General features: G+C 31.2%; 2 protein-coding genes and 1 long non-coding RNA gene across 4 annotated transcripts; 2 read left to right on the top strand and 1 right to left on the bottom strand.

Annotated features, from left to right (window-relative positions):
* On the top strand, positions 3,029 to 5,149 carry LOC104735456. The gene is made up of 3 exons (XM_010455255.1): positions 3,029 to 3,943; positions 4,417 to 4,611; positions 4,811 to 5,149. Exons 1-3 carry the CDS (start codon positions 3,131 to 3,133, stop codon positions 4,838 to 4,840), a joined length of 1,038 nt encoding a protein of 345 aa, XP_010453557.1. The 5' UTR covers positions 3,029 to 3,130; the 3' UTR covers positions 4,841 to 5,149.
* LOC104735455 (BAG family molecular chaperone regulator 2) lies at positions 5,218 to 6,246 on the bottom strand. Its single transcript, XM_010455253.1, has 2 exons — positions 5,838 to 6,246; positions 5,218 to 5,610 (listed from the first exon to the last, which is right to left on the bottom strand). Exons 1-2 carry the CDS (start codon positions 6,115 to 6,117, stop codon positions 5,393 to 5,395), a joined length of 498 nt encoding a protein of 165 aa, XP_010453555.1. The 5' UTR covers positions 6,118 to 6,246; the 3' UTR covers positions 5,218 to 5,392.
* Positions 6,629 to 7,979, top strand: LOC104735454. Of its 2 annotated transcripts, none has more exons than XR_759456.2 (5): positions 6,629 to 6,735; positions 6,860 to 6,993; positions 7,317 to 7,373; positions 7,519 to 7,678; positions 7,762 to 7,979. It is a non-coding gene; the product is annotated as an uncharacterized LOC104735454 (long non-coding RNA). The 2 variants fall into 2 exon arrangements; XR_759455.2 differs by having other exon boundaries at positions 6,632 to 6,735; positions 6,860 to 6,940.

Genomic DNA, 10,273 nt, shown 5'->3' with positions numbered 1-10,273 from the left:
TTTTTGATCAAAAAAAAAAAAAAAAGATGGATCATCTTATTTATCTGGTAACTCCAAAATATGCGTAGGTTTTACTTTTCCCTGTAAATTACTAGTCAAATCTTGCAATTATTAACAAGACTTTTCAAAAGGCTATTATTATATATTCTCTTTTAATTCTAGACTTATTTTTTTATCCAAATTTTCTAGACTTATCTTCTCAAAACAAAAAAAATCATACACAATTTGTCATGTCCATTTCTTGTTGTTTTTTTTTTTCTAAAAAAATTGTGAATAGCAATATATGATAATTTTTCTTGTCAGCCTATAGTGAAACTTTAAATATGCGAAGAATATTCTAATAGATCCACATTTCAATGGCATTATGCTTTGATTGATAACATGACTTAACATTGAGTTAAATTGAGTTATGGACTTAACTCATAGATTATTCAAAAATGTTACCAATCAACAACAAAATTAAAAATTTTAAAGTTGAGTTTGAGTTACAATGTGTTATGGTTGACTTACAATTTCGAGTTATATCCTTTGTAAAATTGTTAACTCAAAACATTATTCAACATCATGAAAATTTTCATGAGTTAAGATGTGGTAAGTTGAGTTATCTTTTTTTTTTAATTAAAAAACGAAAATTCAGTTATATAATACAAAAAATTATTGTTTTTGTTTTTACTTAATTCATATATCAATAAAAATAATTTTCACTGTTTTTCTTTTATTTAATAACTTTTTAATTAGTTATATTATATTTTTCCTAAATTATTATTTTTATTATCATTTGAAATGAAAATAGGCATAGACCTAAATATGATAAGATTGTAAATATTATGGCATGCATGTAGTTAATTTTTTAATTTGCAATGTAACAAAGAAGTTTAGTTAAATTTGTGTATATTAAAATTATTTTATTATTTATATATTATTTTATAATTTTGTGAAATATATTCACTAATATTTTAATAATTATAATCAAATAATACAGCAACATCTACCACAAAATGACATCAATCAGTAATTTTGATAGGATTAATAAATCATAATTTTACAGCAATCCATTACATCAAAGCTGTTTTTACAACATAATTTTTACTGCAATTTACATTGAATTATAATATTCTGTCCAACTCAACTTCAATAAATCACTAAATCATGTTACCAATTAGAGTAATCATGTTATCAACAATATTCTACTTAACTACAGAATCCACTTTTTGAAGGACAGAAAAAAAGAAAAAGAAAGTGTCCCCTAATGCATTTAAAAATATTCTACAGTAGGGTTTAAATTCAAAACTGTACCCATCTAAATTTATGAAAATAAATGACGCTGCAGCCAAAGCCTTAAAAGAAAGAAAATGTATAGAACCTTTTTTTGGTTTCACGTGAATATTATCAAAGAAAGAAGATCTAATTCCATCGAAAGGTGTCATCAAAAGACAGCAATAGTTCAGGATGCTACTGTACTATATACCACCACTTCATTTTTCATTGCTGTCGGTGCTCTAGCAAATTTACGGTAAACCCATCTTCAAATTATATAGCTCCCCTTCACAAACCTAATAAATGAATGTGGGTTCTCATTGTTGTTGCACAAAAAGAAAAAAAAAATAGTGGGTTCTTAATTCTATTTAAAATTTGTTTTGTCAATTTATGAACTGGATTCGAGTTTAGAAAAGTACTTCAGTTTCATAAGCCTCTTGCGCTCTCGATTACACAGTGGAATAAATTAATAATAATGCAATATGCTTTCTTCTTTTCACTGACGGATAAAAGTGGAAAGATATTTATATCACTTTAATATATACAGTAAAACCTCTATAAATTAATACTCTATAAATTAATAAACACTATAAATTAATAAATTTTGCTGATCCCAAGTCGGGCCAGTGTAAAAATTAACAATATTCGATAAGATAATAAGATAATAATTTTTTTGAAATCTCCTTATAAAATATGGTCCCAATAATATCATAAATTAATAATTATGTAAATATATATATATATATATATATACTGATATAATAGTGTATGTTTCTCCTAAAGCTCAATTCTATAGAACAATTGTAATGTTGTATTTTCAACCTATAATAATATCTCTAAAATATTTTATAACATGTCATACAAATAATTAAAATTTAAAGTTTTAATTTTTAGATATGCATCATTTACAATTTGATAATTTGACAGATTATTAAAATAGGAGAATTGATATTGTTATTCATAGATTTAAATTTATGTGTCTCATGTGTATAAGTCAATTTGTCTATAATATTTGTAATTTATTGTAAATAGTGTTTTCTAAATATTATAAGTTCAATTCCTAAACCATAAAATTTATAACATCCGAAAGTTTAATCTTATTTTGCTATAGTTGTTCCAATTCATAATTTTTTAAAAAATAAACAATTAAAAATATATCTATAAATTAATAATTATTAATTTATACTATAAAATAATAATTATTAATTTATAGATAAATTAATAATATTATAAATTAATAAAATGTCTTAGTCCCAACATTATTAATTTATAGAGGTTTTACTGTATATTTCTCGTTTGCCCAAAAAAAAAAATGTATATATTTCCCATCAATATTATTGTCTCGAAAAACCTCATCTTAGTTTGTTGCCCTAAAGAAAAATATCATGTTAATCACACTTGTTTTGGTGTCAATCTCAATTGTTAATTTCAATTAAAATACTAGATGCATATGTAATAATTTAATAAAAATGTTGGTGACGAATGAATGCTCATGTTCCAAAACCTCTAATAAAAAAACGTGAACTTCTATAAATGTTGGCATCCAAAAAGTAAGAGAAAAGTTGAATGGAGTTACCCGTTAAATTAATCAAGATACAAATGTAATCAATCTATCAAAACCTTATACTATATCTCCCCCCTGCACATCCAAACAGAATCCAAGATTGCAATAGCTTTATCCAATGACTGATTGACACGCGTCAAAAGGTACCATCACTGTCAGCTTTCCCTCTCGCTCCACCTACATACTTCTTCTGAGTGAGTTTAGACTTTAGAGAGAGAGGGATAAAGAGAACAAACATTATTATTACAAATCGGAGAATAGAGTTTAAAAGAGTTCAAGAGAGAGAAGAGAAGAAGAGAGATCGGAGAGATGTGTAGTAAAAGCAGTCCGGTCGGAGAAGAGAAACAGAGTACGAGGACATCAAAGAGGATCAAGAAGAGGAAAAACAGAGAAGCTACAACCATGGACAAGTCGTCTCCTTCGAATCTTGAAGCGTCTCGTAAGATCAGAACGAAAACGAAAAAACCCAAATTCCTCAGTCTCAAGCTCGAACTCAACACTTCTTCCCACGAGATCGACGAGGATCCCAGAACCAAGAAGAGCGACAATAAGAAAAAAAAGAAGGAGAACAAAAAACAGAGCGACAAGAAAAAAGACCCTTTCACGACGCCGTTTAAGGAGAAGAAGAGAGTTGAGACTACTAGTCTCGGAGGAGGAGGAGGAGGAGGAGAGAAAGAAGAGGACCAGTACGACACCGTCGCGGCTTACCTTTTCAATTCCGCCACCGATAGTACAATCTCTTCGATCCACGATCTCCTCCCTTCCTCGGCCGCCGCCGATGTAGATTGCCGCGGAGAAAGGAACAACCTGTCACCCTACGATCGTCAGGAGCACGGATCGTCGTCTTCTTCGCTTCTACGTACGGCTATGAGGAAAGGAAAGAGTGAGGAGGAGGAGACGACGGAGGAACGGTGGGTTAGTTATTCAGAGGTGGTTGAGGAAGTGATGAGTCGGAGCGGAACCCCACGGTGTTGCGGCGGAGAGAATGGGAACGATGGACGGCCTTCGTTGGCTCTGAAGCTTGATTACGAGCAGATCATGGAAGCTTGGTCGGATAAAGGTACGCTTTATGTTGACGGAGAACCGCCGCAGACTGTGCCGGACTTGCATGCTTCCGCTGATGTAAGTAAAACCCATCTTTTTCTTTTTCCTTTTTTTTTGTGTATTTATATTGTAATCAACGCTTAACTTGACTAATTAATTTAACTTGAAATTTTTTAATGAGATCACGGGTTCTTTTGTAACTGTAATGATGATAGTCTTACTATATTATTTATTCGAATATTTGAGCTTTTGAAAGTGTGTTATACTTTTACTATACAAATTGCGAAATAGCTTAATACATGTCGAGTTTTTAGTTTTACATGTGTGCACGATAGATATATAAAAGGAACACTTGTGAAATTGTGAAACAGATGTTAAGGGATCGTATGGTTATAATGTTGGCAAATGTGCTTATATATAAAAAAAAAAAGGAAGAAAGTGTTCTTCTATCAGATGGGTAATTAATTAATAAAGCAAACGTCGTTGCTAATATAATAATGAAGCAATGATATTGAGAGACTAGGCAATTGTGTGTGTGATGGTTGTTTTAGGGGTATACTGACGGCGGAGAGGCGGGGAGTTTATGGGCAGTGCCAGAGATGGAAACGACGAGGGAGAGGTTATGGAGAGGGCATAGAGAGGCCAGCTTGCTCCGTTATAAAGAGAAACGACAAAACCGTCTTTTCTCTAAGCGGATTCGATATCAAGTTCGTAAACTCAACGCTGAGAAACGTCCTCGTATTAAAGTAAGCTTTTTCTTCTTTGTTTTTTTTTCCCAACAATTAACACACACATTGTCGGATTTGAGATTGGTTTCATATACCCCGGTTATATATAGAAATAAGGATTAGTTCACTGAAATCAATTGAGAATGAGAACCTAGCATCGGTTAATGGGTGGAATTGTAGGTTTTAGTTAATCATTGGTTTTGGTATCCTTTTTCAGGGCCGGTTTGTGAAGAGAGACGATTTGTAGACCACTAAAACACTGGTGGCTGTGGACATATTAGTCTACTGAAATAACCAAGTTACGGATGTTTGGTATTGTAATATTGTTGTTTTGCAACTTTTTGAGGAGAGATTAGGGCTCAACCGGAGTATACCGAGATTTGAAGATACTGTTGGTCTGTATAGGGGTCTTGACCAGCTCGGTTATGCAAAAACTTCGGTTTTGTTTGGTCACTTTATTAGGTCTCTTATTAGAAAGTTAACTAATTTCATCAGAACAATAATGACAATAAAAAAATGGATATTAATAATGATAAGTTACATTGAGTGCATCATAGATTCATAGTTGTTGTTTTAACTTTTCTTCAGCATATTATACAACATGAGCTCTAATTAAAAGACATGAGCTCTAAAATCTTTGCCAAATATATTACAACATGTAAACTAATATAGAAATAGTCGAAGGACTATATGGAAATCTCTAGTTTAATTCATGACAATCCTAGCAATAGTTAAATTTTCTTGGGTGAAATTATATCACAAAGAAATTGACATAACAACTAATTTGACGTTTTGTTGTTTATACGATTATAGTGGGACAAGAAGAGGTAATGTTGTTAAGATCAAGAAGCTTTTTCTCTTTGAAAGCAGGATCTTCTAATAATAACACTTTGTCTTTGTCCCCAACACCAACCATGTGTAGATACTCATGATCCTCTCTTTCTTTCCCTTTGAATAATAGCCTTTGTTGTTTTGGCTCTAAACCGGTAAGCAATGATAATACCATCTTAAGTTCTCCTGTAAAACCCATAAATAGAAATCTTATGTTACTAAATCTGATAAAGAGTAATTTAAAAGTTTCCATTAAAATTATATAATATATTTGACTACGTTTTTTATGAGATGATTTCATAGTTACAGATTATATTTTGGTGATCAATGGTAGTTTACATATAACCTCTTAAATAAGTCTCCTAAAAGATGAAACAGGAAGGTTGAGAAATGTCGAGAGACGAGAAATTTACCAAAAGTAGAGGTGGCTTCAATGGATAGATCATGGAAGTGAGCAAAAGTAGAGACTCTAATGGAGATCAAGTCTTCACCAATACTCTCTTGCCTTTTTTGAACAAGCATACCTCCTGGCCTAAGTTCCCATTTGATCTCATAGTTGCTGCAGCTACTAATGCTGTTATTGTTGTTGTTACAAACTCCCTTCTGTTGTTGCTCTTGTTGTGTTCCTTTGTTGTTGATTCTTTTACCAAATCCAAATCTAATCCCAAACCTCTTGGACTTAAACTTCATCATTTCTTTTTCGACTTTGATTTTTGTGGAGCTTTTCTTTTCTGTTTTCTCTCAAGCTTAGAGGGATACATAAAACATGGAAACATTTAGGTGGTTTATATAAGAGATCAGAGGTTAAGATAAGGACAAGACCACAGACATACTTGCATGTGCAAGTTGCTTTTTATAAGGTACAAGTCTTATCTTTTAAAATATATACATTTTTGTTTATATTATGAAATTAATTATATGGAGTCAATTATTATAGTATAAGATATTATTATGTGCCGACAAAGGATAAATCAGATTTAAATAGGATTTGATCGAGACTGTTAAGAGAAGAGTTTCATCACATGGGCGCTGGTTCGACTGCTGATAAACAATGTTTCCTTGATTGGAGGACCACCGAATACGACAAAATGTAAATGAAAAGAACAATCAAAACTATATGGTATTGTGTTAATTAATTAAAAGTCATTATGGGTAGGCTTTGTTTTGTCTAGGAAAATTTCGGCGTGCCGACCTTGATGTATTAGGTCATCTCCATGGAAGATCCTTAAAGATATCTTATGAGTATCTTAGCTCAAAAAAAAAAGAAAAAAAAAATCAAAACTGCCAAATACACCTAGCATCGGCGCTTAGGTAACTGACCTTAGCATCCTTTAGAACCAATGACGTGTCAGTATATTGTTGGCTATATTTTTTAACAAAAGAAAAAAATAATTACCCTATCTCATTCTCATCTCTCTCTCGTCTTTTTCCCCAGTAACAAATTTTTTTGAAGCGGAGGAGGAAGTCTGAGAAGGAAACGGCCTGAAGTTTATACTTGAGAAATCTGTGAACAAGGGTGATGCTTCTACTGTGTTAAGTTACAGAGGGTTATCAAATTCAACGGCGGAAGTGTGTCCGACTTTTTTTTCCTGATTTCAGTTTTGATGGGTTTGATGGATTTGTTTGTGTTGGATCGTGTTTGGATGGGGTTATTGTTAGATGAAATAGGTTATTTTGCAAGTTACAGCCACATGATCCATTGAATTGAGCCTAAGATATTAGGAATTGAAGTAACTGATAAACAGAGTGTGAAATTGGGATGAAGGTTTTTTCTCAATGTCAATAAAGTTTAATCGGTTACACTAGCTGGATTAGAGGGTTTGTTGGGTCTCTTAATCGGTTACACTTCTACCCATGATCATTGATTTTCTTGTATCTGTTGATTGAAACAGTGGCTCGGTCTAGACAAAGAACTGAAGAAGCTTGTGGTTGACACAACTGCCAATCAAGTAAATTATCTATGATCTATAAATGCGATATCTTTACTTTGGTGTTAAGTGATTGGTTTTTGTTAACATAGTCTCTCTGTCGTAAAACATTGTTTTGGTTTAAAATAAGAATCTAGGTTTTTGATAAGTTTGTTATCTTGTTTAGTTTTATATGATTTACACAGAGAGACTATGTGAGGAAGTGTTGAAGTGTTGATTAATTTAAGGCATATCGGTGGAGGTAACTTTTCTACATCCATACGTCTTTGGACATCGTCAAGACACTGTGATTTATATCTTCCCTTATCTTGTTCCCTTTATGAAATGTAATCATTTTGAACTTTGAAGTTTGTTTAAAATTTAGAAATGGTTTTGTTCGTTGTTTAACAAGGGTCGTTTTAAATGGCAGCCGGGGACGCAGTTGAGTATCGACACTCCTACTAAATCTACAGGGAACACAGACAATAGACTGATGAAGAAGCTGAAAGAGTTTGATGGACTTGTTATGTCTCTAGGAAATGGAAATCCTGAAACTGGTAAAGATGAACATAACTTTTCAAAATTAAAATTAATCATTTTGTAATCTATTTTTAATATGTTTTATGTCCTGTTTGTTTAAACTTTTATTGAAAGCAATATTTTTAAGTTTTTAAAAGTATACAAGTCTTATAAATTTTAACAAAATACCATAATAATTTACAATTACAAAGAAAAATATTTTTAAGAACCTCTAATTTAACAACCTTCAATGGACCTATGAAATGTTAAAAGTTTCTTAAGAAATTCTTAATTTCATTTTTATTCAAAATTAAGAATAAAATCTGTTTTAAGATAATTTCATTACAACCTTTGATGGAGGTACTCTTAAAAGCTTATCTCAGTTTGAAACTTTAGTTTCATACTTCATTGCCAACACTATTATCTCAAACTAAATGCATAGCAAATTTTCGAAAGCTTTAATTGAATGGCATTGCCAAGTTAAACTCAATCTGTTTATTTATAGTATATTTACAAATTTATACCAAATCAAATTTATTAATGCTAAACAAAACAGTTTTATCCCCAAAGAGTAATCAAGTCGCGAAACCACTCAAAAGCCGAAATAAGATAAGAAAAAAAATCTGATATCTGCACTTTAAGTTATTAAGTCACCAAAACTGGGTTGAGTTTCACTTTCATATATATTACTCTATTAAAATCTTTTGGAAGCAAAGATACAAAAAGTCTTTGTGGATTTATATATGGTGTTAAACTAAACACATGACATGCATCGACGGAGAGGATAACATATATACATGCACCTAGAAGACTAGAATATACATTTCTCACACTAACAGTAAAAGTTGAACAAAATCACGAACCGGTCCACTAACGGCCAGATTCAATATCACATCTTGTCCTGTTGGATTTTCTTAAATAATTATCGTTACGATTATCAAATAATTCGTAAATAGAGAACTATGATTACCGAAGAAAATCAAGAAATGTTTAACCAAAAACATTGGATTCCTAGAAACTAAGAAAAAATCAATTGAACAAAGAACTTGTATTCAGAGTATACGCGTTACGCGTTAGACGTAGCAAACACATTAGCTGGTATTATTTTTAACTCGTATTTATAGTAATATAGTACTCAAAAAATTTGGTGTTAAAACTATACATTTATCGGTCTTTGGAATGAACTATAGATATAATAGATACGATCTTGTTGACCCTTTTGTGATATGCCATTTAATTTACTTATATATGTGGATTAGATAAATCTTAGTATAGTTGTCAAGAAAAGAAGAAGATAAAACTTAGTAATGCTCCCAGTACTTTTTCTTTGGAAGGTGTCCATGATTTGTCACGGCGTTAAAATGTATATTATTCTCATCTTTGCGCTTGGTCGATTCGGAAACTCGTTTGATGGATCGAAGCATGTGATCAATCTTCTCGTGCGTGATTCAGGATGCGCATATGTGTACGTTAAGATTGACGAATATGTAATAGCTAAAACTTATTTCTAACATGAAGCTTTAACAAACAAAAAAAAATGTTGAGAGAAAACAACAAAGCAACAATAACATATCATTTAATAATTTAATCATGTACCTAATCAAGTAATAGGGACACTAGCTTAGTTACCTAATCAAGTAAAAGGGGACAGTATAGTTTAATTTGTTATTAAATGCCAATCAAAGTGATTACGTTTCTTTCGGATGGGTAAATTTGAACCTTGTGAAAAGATCGCCATGTGGTAGGACTAGAGGTATGTAGGACCATATAAGTTTGGGAAATTCATAAGCATGAAAACCTTGTGAAATAACGACAAAATATAAAATTAGAAAATAGCCGTTTCAAGGTTATAACTTATAAGAACATATCAATGTGCGAGTTTGTATATGAAAATTTTTAAATAAAATCTTCGACAATATATTATTAATAGAGATCACACAACTCAGCTTATATATATATATAATATATTTTATATGATTTGCCAAATCTGATTATATATGTAATTTTGGGAATATCACTATGTCTACTGCAAGCCCAAATCTTGATCATTTTGCAAATTTGAATTAATTTAAACAAAAGACAAACATATTCGACCGTAAAATTTATCCACGACTGATTTGCATTCAGTTTATTGTTAGTATGAAAGTACAATGCAAATCTTCAAAACTCCAAATTTAATTAGTAGTTTACTGGTAGCAGTTAATTCATGTTATATATCAACAAAATCTGAATGAATAACTCGCGAAGTTGATCTATCATCTTGATTTATTTTAAAATTATCAAATCAATGGTGTTTGCTCGTATTTCGTTTTGTTTTATAAATACCAACATCTGTATGATGTTTTCCTCTTTATATATTTATCTAATTTAGATTAGTTGGTAATAGTCTTTTTCATGTCCATTTATCACCCTGTGTATTACAA

Source organism: Camelina sativa, chromosome 13, assembly GCF_000633955.1.
Source record: "Camelina sativa cultivar DH55 chromosome 13, Cs, whole genome shotgun sequence".
Classification (NCBI taxonomy): domain Eukaryota; kingdom Viridiplantae; phylum Streptophyta; class Magnoliopsida; order Brassicales; family Brassicaceae; genus Camelina; species Camelina sativa.
Note: the sequence above shows the minus strand (reverse complement) of the source record. Positions and strands in the feature narration are given on the sequence as shown.

Bases quoted from the DNA above. Each gene is read 5' to 3' on its own strand.
- LOC104735456 (XM_010455255.1), top strand. From the start codon at position 3,131: ATGTGTAGTAAAAGCAGTCCGGTCGGAGAAGAGAAACAGAGTACGAGG. The intron at 3,944-4,416 runs GTAAGTAAAACC...TGGTTGTTTTAG, and splicing joins ACTTGCATGCTTCCGCTGAT to GGGTATACTGACGGCGGAGA. The intron at 4,612-4,810 runs GTAAGCTTTTTC...ATCCTTTTTCAG, and splicing joins AGAAACGTCCTCGTATTAAA to GGCCGGTTTGTGAAGAGAGA.
- LOC104735455 (XM_010455253.1), bottom strand. From the start codon at position 6,117: ATGATGAAGTTTAAGTCCAAGAGGTTTGGGATTAGATTTGGATTTGGT. The intron at 5,611-5,837 runs GTAAATTTCTCG...TGGGTTTTACAG, and splicing joins TGAAGCCACCTCTACTTTTG to GAGAACTTAAGATGGTATTA.